The 13,179-nt window shown below is 46.1% G+C and overlaps 1 protein-coding gene across 2 annotated transcripts in view; it reads right to left on the bottom strand.

The window, feature by feature from the left end:
• The window catches only part of TBC1D32 (TBC1 domain family member 32), a 192,385-nt gene that overhangs the window by 153,148 nt on the left and 26,058 nt on the right, over positions 1-13,179 (bottom strand). For both annotated transcript variants that reach the window (XR_013622840.1, XM_068110762.2), the window contains exons 3-5: positions 5,365-5,521; positions 3,710-3,871; positions 1,590-1,755 (exon numbers count right to left, since the gene is read on the bottom strand). Coding sequence is in view for 1 of the 2 variants with exons in the window: in XM_068110762.2 (XP_067966863.2) it covers positions 1,590-1,755; positions 3,710-3,871; positions 5,365-5,521 (485 nt within the window). In the remaining variant the exon portion in view is untranslated. The remainder of the gene's footprint in view (positions 1-1,589; positions 1,756-3,709; positions 3,872-5,364; positions 5,522-13,179) is intronic.

Below are 13,179 nucleotides of genomic sequence, written 5' to 3'. Positions count from 1 at the left end.
ATTGGAACTGTGGGTGTTCCTTAGTCATTTTGCCACACCAATCAGTAAATGAAAGTTTCGTCTCAGCTTCTATTGCATAGTCATTGTATGCCCGATGCTGCAGTATGTGCAAGGCTGCAGCTGTCACCTGATGGGCATTGCGCGAGCGTGAAACATGTACAGCTCGCAGGAAAGAATCTGCACTTCCCGCTGAGGCAATATTGGCTTGCACCAATGCTTCTACCCAGCCGCTTCCAGATAACCAGTCACCCGATGTCTTCAGTGCAGTCATTTCAAAGTGCAATCCTCCGAATAGCAGAACAAATCTGTCCTCTCCATATTGCTCATGCCATTTCCATTGAATCTGTTTTGCAATTGCAAATAATGGTTGATCAAGGGCAATGACAGGAGTCTGTCCTGGATTTAGATGTTGCACGACACTCCCAATGACATCCATGGAGTGTTTTATCATGGCCACAGTGTGTGCACTTTCATGAAACAGCGGCATTAGAGCCGTTACAGATGTTGGTCGAGTTGACTGAGACAGGTTGTGAGCATGGTATGCAGGTATGCCAGGTATGCAGGTATGCAGGCATGGTATGCCATATACTATTGAATATTTTATGTTGCCATTGGATTCCTAGACCCTAAAAATGTAGGTATAGGCACTTCAACCATTTTGATATCTGTTCTAATTATGGAGATATTCATCAAAATAGGTCTTGTATGACGGCCATCTTGGATTTCAAGATGGCCGCCATATGGGGTGAAATTGGGGATGCCAACTGGACTAAAAATCTTTCTTTTCAGGTATTCTAGCCATGTGCCAAGTTTCATGCTTTTAAGGGAAAAGGCACAATCGATCCGAATTTTTTAGCTAAGCCGCCCAGCTATATTATGTGCAGATCATTGACAAAAAATCTCAATTTAATCCATTTTAAATTCAAGCTGTAACACAACAAAATGTGAAAAAAGTCAAGGGTTGTGAATAATTTCTGAAGGCACTGTATCTCAAAACGTTTTGGATGGATTATGACAAAACTTGGTGAATGAGTTGGTTAGGTGACAAGAACAAGCCGATTAGATTTTGGTTCAGGTCGAGATGCAGATCCGGCCGATGAGTGGGATACAAAACGTAAACTGTTCATCCCGGCAGACGTATGTGCTCTACCAAGTGCTGCTCTAGTTCCAAACTAGATATCTGTCTGTTCAAATACCCAACTGGCATAACGATAGATCGAGTGTTTATATATAAATATATAGCACCTCGTCATTATCTTAACTGTTCTGTGTTGTTTCACTAATATACGATCTTTTCTCGAGTAGGTTGAGCTGCAGAACCGAGGAGACTTTGAGCCAAGAGCCTGCAGCCATGAGCTGTGTGAATGAGCACATCACAACCCCATTCAGGACATGTCAGGTTCAAAATAAAACTGCTTCAAAATGCAATGGAAATGCAAATGCAGAGTTGTTTCAATTTCCTTATAGTCTGCCCTACCACTCAGCTGGACTGTGGAGACAATCTTTGGTGGGATCAGGACATATAAATGCAGATGCATTACTATAAACACACACACACACACACACACAAACGCCTCCAAATCACTTACCTGTTCCTCACCATCCTCACTGTCCGACAAAAAAGAGCAGTCAATGTGGGTGGATGGATGTGTCCAGCTCGATCCTGCTCCACCCATGTCTCGGTGGGACTCAGATGTCAATGAAAAGGCAGCGGCTCTTACGCATTTGTCCAAATTTTTCTCAAAGGCAACATACCTGTGAACGCCCAGCACATGCGCCACAATTACATCAGAAGACTGCAAGTGATACTCGCTCTCATGCACCATGTCACAATAACAATGAAAGCAGAGGACTTCAGCTTCCCAGCACACCCTGAATTCTGCCACTCGGCTGTAGCACTAGGTTTTAAGTGCAGTCAAGATAAGAAGAAACTCACACACTATTGAGTGGCAAATCACATTATAATTATACTGCAATACATACAAACAGCGAAAAAGAGTGTCAGTACCACCAAAAACATATTGTGACGGTTATGAAACCGGTCCCCGAGGAACGAACATCCATGACACGTAGAGTCAATTATGCTGTTAATATGTGTGCCCAGATAGTCCCGTCGTCAAAAAGGAAATGGGGCAGATGCGTCATATGGGTATTAGCTAGGTCTTTGTACTCCCCTTCTTACTTAGTTCTCCTTTCAATCTTTTTATTCATTACCATGGCTCATTTAGCGTGGTTGCAATTCCACTCATAGCACAATACAATTTGGTTCATTCTCTTCCCCAAATTACCATCGAAATATCCATCAAGTCCATATTGGGTACACATGCCCGATATTCTTTACAAATTCCCTTTCTTTCTTTATTAACTCTCTTACACAGCACCACACACAACCACATTGTAGGCAACGGACTCCCCACCTTACTTTTCAAAAGCATTAAGTGGGAAAAGCTGTTGAAGAGGAAGAGTCAAGATTCCGAAATGATTGACAGTAAGGAGGAGGCGTTGGCTGGTGAGCGCAAAAACGAAGATGCATTGTGGTGAGTCAAAGGACATGCCACGACCTTAGGTCCCAGGAACTCCCACTCCTATGAACTTTGCTTCCCTCAAGTCTCCACCCCGCTCAAGCGGCTTAAAAGGCAGAATGTCAGACCATTCGTCACTGTTGAAATGCGCTGGGGACATGGAGACAACCTGCCTGCCTGTTTTTACCGAGAAGAAGTGACCACCGTTGCAGTTTGTGCTGGAGACAGGACGAGTTGCGCTGGAGCCAGGATGAGCTGCACCAAATAGCGCTGGGTGAACAGCACGACAGTTCAGGCACAAGGCAGAGGCATGAGAGCGAAAGAGCCAAGAGGCCGATTTCCTTTGACGAGGCCGAAGCGAACAGGCCTTTTGCTCTCATCACAGACTGGTTGGTGGCCTCTGTTATTTTTTTTGTTGTTGCTGTTTTTTTCCCCCATATAGCTCCTTCTGCTCTCTCAGCTCTCTGACCTCCAACCAGCTCTGCTGGATGCATGCGTTCTTCAAGTAACCTCCTGCTGGTTAAACTCCTAAAATCCAGGCTTACGCCCAATATATTTAAAATAAATTTGGCTGAAAAGGCCAATATATTTACTATGTTTGCAAAATTGGAGATTTTTGTTTCCTCAACACCTCTCTATACCATGATCTCTATACCCCCACCTCTCGATACCATGTATATGCCTCTTCCTCCCCTAACTGAAGTGTACTCATCATGAAAACAAAAGCACCATCTATATATTATGCATGCAAAATGGTAGAATTATTTTTTTTCTAACCTCCCTGCCTCACCTCCATATTCCAAATTTAATGTATGGTCCAGATCCAGATCCAGCCTACATACCCTTTTCCTGTCGGTGCATACACTTTTCCTTCCCCAACTCCCATTTCCTCTCAACCCCCTTCCTATTATCCCCACAGTCCACTACACCTTTTTCCCTCTCTGTCATCATGCTTCTATCAAATGCAATTTTCGCAATTTAGCCCAAACCCTCCACCCCGTGTCTGCATGATAAAACGAGGGCCCAAAACAATAAACATATCTTATATAAAGCATGTTCGATTTAAACTTACTTTCTCGTCACATTACAGCGAAATTAACAATCGGTGCCAATGCAGTTACTTGAGAAAGTAGGGTTGGAGAGAGGGCAAGCATGGAATAGTCAGGCATGGTACTCATCTCACTCACTCGCTGGAATGCCGAACTTTTGTGGCCACCGTTTGTGCGAGTGTGTTTGCAGAGCCTGGGCTGCCCATAGCGGAGCCTGCAGTCGTCCTGCAGATCTCCTGAATGGCAGTCCCACCTACAGCCTCCTCCAGACAACTCCGCACCAACCGTCCAAATTTGTACCTGATAACAAGGACAGCAGAGTTGCCAAGCTCAGAATATAAATCATCAAGCAGTCAGCATATGCTATTTCATAAGAAAACTACAACGGCACTCAGTAGAGCACATACCATACCTCTGCCAGGCTAAACAGTTTACATTTTGTATCCCACTGATAGGCATCACAAATTAATTGGCTTGATCATGTCGCCTAACCACCTCATCCAACTAGTTTTGTCATAATCCGTCCACAAATTTTGAAATATCATGCTACATACCGTTTTTGGCCTTATCACTCAATGGTGAAGAACAAATTGCAAAATTAAAAAATTCTCGCATCCGAATCCACATACAGATCTTCACCAAAATCGAAACGATTCTTCCTCGTCACAAATCCAACCTCTCCACCAAGTTTCGTCTGAATCCATCCAAAACCTTTTGAGATATTGTGCTAAATATCAGTTATAGCCCGATCTCTCAATGGTGAAGAATCACTTAAAATTTTCACTGATCCAGATCCAGATCTTCACCAAAATAGATTGAATTCCTCCTTTTCACACACCCAAACTTTTCACCAAGTTTCGTCGTCCGAATCCATCCATAACTTTTTGAGATATTGTGCTATATATCAGTTTTAGCCCCATCACTCAATGTCTTTAAATATTCACTTTAAAAATTCTAGTATCAGGATTCAGATCTGGATCTTCACCAGAATCGAATAATTTCGTCCTTGTCACACACACCCAACCTCCACAACAAATTCTGTCCCAATTCGTCGACAACTTTTTGAGATATCCTGCTCACTGACAAACAGACAAACAAACCGACTGGGGTGATAGCATAACCTCCGTGCACCTTCAGTGGCTGAGGTAATTATCATTAAACCACACATCGTACTAAACTAACAGCATTATCCCCCCCAAAAAAATCGAACAATATTCCCCTATATTGTACAAATAAATTTTTTCTAATGGGATGCAAGAACCATGGGTAAGCAGACATTCAGAATTAAACTGAACAACAAACATAAAGAAGGCCATATGTGCTGATAGATGAGTTACATGCATGTGAAACCTTTTGTACCGCCGCCCAACACGAAAAAGCAAAATGAAGATCCAAATAGCAAGTATAAAAATAAAAAATAGTAATATAAAGGACAAACAAGATGAGAAAATAGAACAAAACAAATTCTCAGAAGTGGAAGAAAAGGATCAAAATATCTAAGTACAGTATATGATTCTGAAGCAAAGTGTAGATTGCTTGAGGAAGTTAGGTGTGCGAGGTGGTTGAGGGCAGGGGGAAGGTTTGAGTGCGGGTTCAGAAATTCTGACATTTTGTGTATGCAATAAGTAGATGGCTTCCATGTTTATAGATTAATACACAATGTTCCTTTGAAACACAAAAAGCTAAAGTTCCGCTGACGCATCCTGCAGTGCAAACCGAGACATAAACTACATGCACCCCAAGAAAGAATCCCTGCCCATAATTACCCCACCTTGAAAACGATCAAAGCTTACTTGTGGAATACGTGGTCTCCCTTCTTGTTTTGCAGTAGATAAAGACGTACATCCTCATGTGTACTATCAGCACCAGCATCTTGTTGGACACCACCAATCAGTTCCTTCAGGGGGCCAATCAGCACCTCTGGCATAAGACTCCCAGGATCTGTCATGGCTACAAAGATAAACAGTCAGTGATAACATGAGGCAAAGGTGAGAGGAAAACGTGGTGAGGAAAAAGGTAAGAATAAGTTATTGCAATGCTGAGTAACGAGTGTTGATAGATTATGGGTTGCAGGTGTAAATATATATATATAATTATAAACACTACATGACCAAAAGTAAGTGGACACCTGAACACCAATCACCTCATTCCAAAATCATGGCCATTAATATGGAGTTGGTAACGAGTCCAAATTCTGTCCCAAGGTCCTGTCAAGTCCAGGGTCCTTCTTGCCCAGTTGCTCAGTTTGGTCAGACGGCCAGCTCTAGGAAGAGTCTGGTAGTTCCATATTCTTTCCGTTCCTAATGTTGGAGCCCACTGTGCTGCTTCGAACTTTCAACACTCTAGAAATTGTTTTATACCCTTCCCCAGATCTATGCCTCCTCACAATTCTATCCTAGAGTTCTATGGACAACTACTTGGACTTCATGGTGGAGTTTCTGCTCTGACATGCACTGTCAACTGTGGGACCTTCTCTAGAAAGGTGTTTCTTTCTAAATCATGTCCAATCAATTGAATTGGACACAGGTGGACTCCAATCAAGTTATAGAGACATCTCACGGATGATCGAAGAAAAATGGATGCACCTGAGTTCAATAGGGAGTATCATAGCAAAGAGGGTTGAATACCGAGTCCACAACGATTTGTCCCACTTCATCCTTCAAGCAACTCACCCCCATCACATCACCCCTCTCTTTCACTATCTTAAACACCCTGAAAACCCAAAACACCATGAAGACCCAAAACACCATGAAGACCCAAAACACCATGAAGACCCAAAACACCATGAAGACCCAAAACACCATGAAGACCCAAAACACCCTGAAAGACACTGAACACCCTGAAGACCCTTAAAGACCCCAAACTACTGAAAAGACCCTGAATACCCTTAAAGGCCCTGGAGACCCAAAATACCACAAATACCAAAAAGACCCTTAAAGACCCTTAAAGACCCAGAAGAGCCCAAAGACCCCAAAAGACCCAGAAGACCCAAATATATATATATATTATATATATATATATAGTGTTGCAGTTCTGAGAATGTGTAAATATTGATTAATAAAGGTTAAACGTTTGCCCCCATAGTTAGTCCACATGCAACACGTAGGCCACCTTAGAACATTAGTTATGTCATAGTATGTGTAAGAGTAGGACATTCCCAATAGTGATACCTGCGTTGTGTAAAATAAATCATAAGCTTAGGTCCCATTCATTTTGCGGCCCACCCTCCAAATCTACCTCGTTGGGCAGCATCCAGTCTGCGCCCCATTTTTTTTTTTTTTTTTTTTTTTTTGTATACAAGATCGAGGCTCGTGAAAGAGCGAACATTAATCACACAGAAAGACAAACAGACACACAAAACAAATAACATCGGGAGCGGTAGACAAGATGGGGAGAGAGGGGGAAGGACACAAACACAACATTTGAGAACAGGGACCGAGAGACATGGAGACATCGAGAGAACTGTGGGAGGGAGAGGGCTTTGGGGAGGGGGCATGGGAAGGGGGGGGGGGAGAGGTATAAAACATATGGACATTGCCAAGACTTCCAGGAAAGAAGTTGGAATTTCAAACAAGGTGGATCTGGGGTGAATTAGTGGGGGTAGAAAAGATCAAGGTTTTGGATGGGGGAAGATAAGAGATGGTGGTGAACAGCTGTTTTGAAGACCTGGAGGGAGGAGTGTGATTGAAGTGAGTGTGGGAGTTTGTTCCAGAGGCGGGAGAAAAGAGGAATGAAAGAGTGAAGGTGAGCAGAGAGCCGAGATTTCGGCAGTTTAACCATCAGAGGGTGGCTGGCAGATCTTGTGCGACCTGTAGGAATATTTGGGGGACAGAGCACAGAGAGAGCTGGGGGAGCAAGGCCGGAGAGGAGTCGGTAGAAGACAGAAAGACCACCTACCTGCCTGCGGTGAGTGAGTGAAAGGCCCTCAGAGATAGCTTCATCGCGGGAGATTCCAATGATTCTGAAAGCTTTGGATTCAACAGCGTGAAGCCGAGCCAGGTGTGAGGCAGGAGCACCAGCCCATAGGGGAGAACAGTATTCCATTGAGCTGCGGATGAAAGCCTTGTATGTGGTGAGGAGCTCAGGTGTGCCTAGGAAGGACCTCGCACGACGGAGGATGCCCAGTCAGCGACTGGCTTTGGAGGCCAGCTTGGAAATGTGGTTTTCCCAAGAAAGATCATGGCAGATGGTGAGACCCAAAAGCTTGAGCGACAGAACTTCTTGGAGAGGATTGTTGAGAAAGTAGATGGGAGGGTTGTCCAGTCGATCTTTTCGGAGAGACATAGTAAGAGTGTGAGATTTGTCAGGATTGAAAGACATGTTCCACATGTTTGACCAGTCTGTGATTTTGTCCAGGTCTTCAGAGAGTGAGGAGGCTGCAGACTGCCGATCTGAGGGAAGAGGAATGGAGCGGCAGAGAGTGGAGTCATCAGCAAAGAGATACAGAGGATTTTCCAGAGAGTCGGAGAGATCATTGATAAAGACCAGAAAAAGCACAGGGCCCAGCACACTGCCTTGGGGAACTCCAGCCTGAACGGGAAGGGGAGATGAGAGAAATCCATTCAGGGCCACATGTTGACTACGACCAGAGAGGAAGTCCGCAAGCCATGCATGGAGATTTCCATGGATACCATAGGAGGAGAGTTTGGTGAGCAGAGCTGGGTGCCGACCGTATCGAAGGCACGTGATATGTCAAGGGAGACAGCTCTGATTTCCTGTTTGGCATTGAGGACCTCCATCCATTGTTGAGACAGCAGAAGCAGCATGTCCAGAGTTGAGTGACCTGGTCTGAAACCAAATTGATGATCAGAGATCAAGCCATTGGAGAAGAGGAAAGATTTCATATCCGAAGCAATGATGGATTCCATGACTTTGCTGATAAATGGGAGCAGGCTGATTGGTCTGTAGTTGCAAGGATCTGTTTTTGCACCTTTTTTGTGAAAAGTGGTAATGTTTGCTGATTTCCAGGATGCTGGCAGATGACCTTGAGCAAAAGATAGGGTGAAAAGAACAGAGAGAGGGTGAGATAGAGCGGCAGAGCAGGATTTTAGGACCCGTGGGCTGATGCCATCTGGTCCAGTTGCAGAATCAGAGTCGAGGTTTGACAAAAACTCCTCCACCTTGTCAGGAGAGAAGGTCACAGAGTCCAGGAGCAGTTTGGTTCGACTGGGAAAGGTGGGAACAGAGAGAGATGGGTTTGGGACTAAGGATTTTGAGGCAAACACAGAGTTGAGGCATTCGGCTTTGTCACGTGCGATGTCAACTGAGTGGCCATTTGAGGTAAGGGAGGGGATGGAGGGGGAACAAACACCAGAAACGGATTTGACCAGACGCCACCAGGATTTGGAGGAAGGAGACAGGTTTGAGAGTTCATTCTTGAGTGAGGAGAGATAGTGCTTCCTGGCACTCCTGAGGGTAGACACACACTTGTTCCGAGCTTGGTGGAAGGAACTGAGATTTCCTTCAGTTGGATTAGCCTTCCAAGAGGCAAAGGCAAGTTGTTTCAGGGCAACTGCCTCACCACAAGATTCAGTGTACCATGGACGGGAGGAAGGGTCAGACAACTGAAGGCGAGATGGGATAAATCTGTGCATGAGAGAGATCAGTTTGCTTTGGAAGAATTCCCAGGAAGAATTGATGTCAGAGGCAGTGGAGATGGGAGACCAATCCAGACGATTGATGGCTGCTTGAAGACCGTCCCAGTCGGCCTGAGTGAAATGCCAGACTCGTCGACGCTGAGGAGGCTCTCTGAGAATGGCCAGAGAGATGTCCACTTTGACAAGCACATGATCAGAAGAACCGATTGGAGCAGAAGAAGAGCAGCAGACATTAGCAGGGAAGTTAGTCATAACCAAGTCTAGAATAGAAGATACTCCATTGGCTGAGATCCGGGTCGGGAAATTGACAGATTGTGTCAATCCCAGTGAGTCACAGAAGTCCTTTGCTGAGGTGCCATGACTGGTGAGAGAGGAACCCACACCCAACCAGGTGGCATGATGACAATTGAAGTCACCACATATGAGGAAGAGAGAGTTGGGATGAGTGGATAGAAGTTGGTCCATGTTGTCAGACAGTGAAATGTAGATGGAGTCATCACTGTTTGGGGGACGGTACAGAACACGTATGAACAAAAGGTGGGAGCGGAGAGGAAGCCGTAGCCAGAGGTACTCCTGGGGGTGAGGAGGAGAGAGGGCAGTGCAAGGAGAGTGAGGAAGAGAGTTTTTGATAAAGATAGCCACCCCACCACCAGGCCGAGGCTCAGGTCTATCATACCGGAGGAGGGAGTAACCAGGAAGAGATATTAAGGAATCAGAAACATCTTGAAGGAGGAAAGTCTCTGTTAAGCAGATCAAGTCTGGATTGTCAGAAGCAACCTGTATGGAGAGATCAGTCAGGTTTGAGCGAAGGCCCCGGATGTTTGAGGTCCATACCGTTAATGAAGAGAGAGGGGGAGCATCGGGTACAGGACAGGGGAGGGGAGGAGTAGGGTAAGATGAAGGATGAGAGGGGGAGGTAGGGAGAGCAGTTGTTAGTGTGTCAGCGATTGCAGAAGAGTTCCAAGAAAGGGAAGGATGAGGAGGATGAAAGGTTTGAAGGTGAAGGGATGAGGCACAGAGAGGGGTTGTTTGAGGGGGGGCAGAGGAAAGAAGAAGGTTGGTGGGGGTGGAGGTATGAGATAGAAGGGAGACGAAGTGGGGAGGAGGCAGCTTTGAGGAGGAGGGGGGAGGAGGGAGAATTGGAGAGGAATGGTATGGGGGGAGATTTGAATGGGAGGGGTTGGGGGGGAGTTTTGAAGGGGAGGAGTGAGGGGGGAGTTTAGGAGGGGAAGGGCAAGGGGGGAGTTCAGGAGTGGAAGGGCAAGGGGGGAGTTCAGGAGTGGAGGGGTAGGGGGGGAGTTTAAGAGTGGCGGGGCAAGGGGGAAGTTTAGGAGTGTAGGTGCAAGGGGAGGGATTTGGATGGGAGGGGCAAGAGGGGAGTTTAGAAAGTGGATGATTAATGAAAGACGAACATTGAAAACAAATTGGGTTTGTTGTGATTTTCAAGTTAGCAATCCGGTTCAGAATGATGGAGGAGGGATGGAATGAATGTGAATTTAGACCATGTAGTGAGGGAGACGTATAAGATATTGAATTTCTTTTTTTTGAGGTGGAATGAGTTGGAGAGGAAATTGAGAAAAGCCTTTTAAATAGGAAGAAAAACAGCGTGTTGTAAAATACCACTGAGTAAAACACTGAAGGGGAAAGGTTATACATATTTAAATAATATTTAAACAGAACCGTGAACAATCTTATGTGCACAAAAATACCAACGGGGGGAGAGCCGAGAGGGACCACCACGAGTCACGTGAAGGGTAAACGGTGGATGGCAAGGAGTTGATTGATTGTTGCTATTGCCCTCGCATTGGGATGCGCAAACCAGCCAAATGCCACGAGGTAGGCCTGAAAAGGGGGAGGAGCGCGAGGTCGGGGTGTGGCCACGTCAAGCAGACGTCAACGACGGAGCCGGTAAGAGCCAACGACCAACCAGGGCTCAGGTGGAATGGCGTGAGGGGCGTGGTCAAAGCGCGGCTGGCAAATTCCAGAGGGTTCGATGGGCGGCGCTATATAAACGTGCACGCAAAGCCCTTCCACAGGACTGACCGTGAAGGAATTGCGCTTTTTACCGAAAGGACTGATGCAACTGCAATCGTTGTTTGAAGGACCCTCGTGCGACAGGACTTGAGGATATTCGCGCATTACAAAGGACTGGCCAGAAGGAGTATATGCGCTTTACCAAGAGGACTTGAGGATATTCGCGCATTACAAAGGACTTGAGGATATTCGCTCGTTACAAAGGACTTGAGGATATTCGCTCGTTACAAAGGACTTGCACAATTTGCGCTTTGCATAAGGGCTCGTGAGGGAAGCCAAGCCTTGGAATTGTTGTGTGGAGGACTTATGCGCTGGTATCAAGAGGTGAAGAGGACTCTCGTGCGAAAGAATTGATAAGGACTGAAGGAATATACGCGCTTTGCCAGAGGACTGTTCAGGAGGCCTCGTGAGGCAAACGCAACAAGCAGCGCATTCGAGTGCATTTATTACATACGTGACCGTGGTCGCCAGTAACCGCCAGCCTACCGTTTGCCGCAATCCACCTTATAATTGTCTGATCCGAGCCAACGACACGCGGGGAGCGCCTGCCGTTTGTCTTATTATCTACACCGCCGTACGAGTCGGGGACCCAGAGGACGAGCTGTGGACGCCATCCCTGGACCCTCAACCCTTGACCATCTACATCCACGTGTGAGTGTGTCTGTGTGTGCGGGCCCGTTTGACTTGGGAATAAGTTAAGACTGTTCTTAAGGCTGCACTGTGTCTTCTTCTTATTTACTGTACATAGTGTAATAAACCAATCTGTTCTTCCTTTTCCTCTTGATTCGACCGTTTTAGTGATTTCTCCATTGGGTAAACGTGGCACGATTAGGAACCGCTTAGAATCGGGTCTAGTCATTGTTAACGGCTCGGATCACGGATTGCTACCGCTCGGCATTCCCATCTAAAACCGTGGTTCGGGCGGGAGTTATTTCCTTGCTTCCTGGGCGGTGTTAGTAATTAGGTAATAAGAATTCGACTTACAACCCTATTTAACGCCGTCCGGAAGGAACGTCATAGCTCCGGATCCCATCGGCTAGTCAAAGACAAGGGGAATAACCCCCCCTTGGTAAAAGGGGAAAGGCCGACGAGGAGATCCGCAACAATTGGTGTCAGGAGTGGGATTTGACCCGAAGTGCGCTTTACGCACTCAAAATTACGAGCGACCCAAATTTGGTACTAACATCTAAATTTGAATCGTGTCATGGATAACCAAGGCGGTCGGATGCCGGTGGGGGTAGATGAGGAGCTAGAAATAACCTAGGACCCCCGGGAAGAATTGGAACAGTTGGAATGGAGGAGAGAATTAATGAGGGTGTAGCAGTAGGGGTGGCAGGCGAAGAAAATGGCGGCACCTCGCACATGGCCGCGGTAGCCGAGCCCGCGGTGCCAATGGATATGAACCTCTTTATGACACAAATGATGGCCTTTATGGTCAGGACGGGTGAGGAAATGGAAAAGATGAATGGGACCATGGGTGCCCAAAAGGACGAACTGCGGGGGATAAATAACAATATGAAGAAAGAAATAAAAGAGATGGGGGACAAATCAAAAAGAGAAATAATTGATGCCCAAAAGAAAGACATAAATAAATTGGAAAACCAAATGGGGGGGCCAATTGAAAGAAATGAAAGAGGGGTTAGTGGGGTTTGGAAAACAGGATGGCCACCCAAGAGAATCAAATGGAAGGAATGAAGGACGGGTTAACAGGGTTGGAAAACAAAATGGGGGGCCAATTGAGGGAAATGGGGGATAAATCCGCCTGGGAAATAAAACAGATGGGGGATCAATTAGAGGAGGTAAAAAACGAGCTGGAAAGTAAAATGGATGCCCAAAAGAACGAATTGGAACAAATGAGGGTGGCATCTAAGAGGGGAATAGAAGAAAAGGGGGAGGACATAAGGCGTGGGGTGAGTGAAGAGGTCGCGGGGGTACGTGACGAGGTAAAGCAGTGTGAGGAGCGCGTGGAGAAAGAGG

Source organism: Myxine glutinosa, chromosome 3 (genome assembly GCF_964187855.1).
Source record: "Myxine glutinosa chromosome 3, kmMyxGlut1.1, whole genome shotgun sequence".
Classification (NCBI taxonomy): Eukaryota; Metazoa; Chordata; class Myxini; order Myxiniformes; family Myxinidae; genus Myxine; species Myxine glutinosa.
The sequence above is the reverse complement of the archived record's forward strand: the minus strand, read 5'-3'. Positions and strand labels throughout refer to the sequence as shown.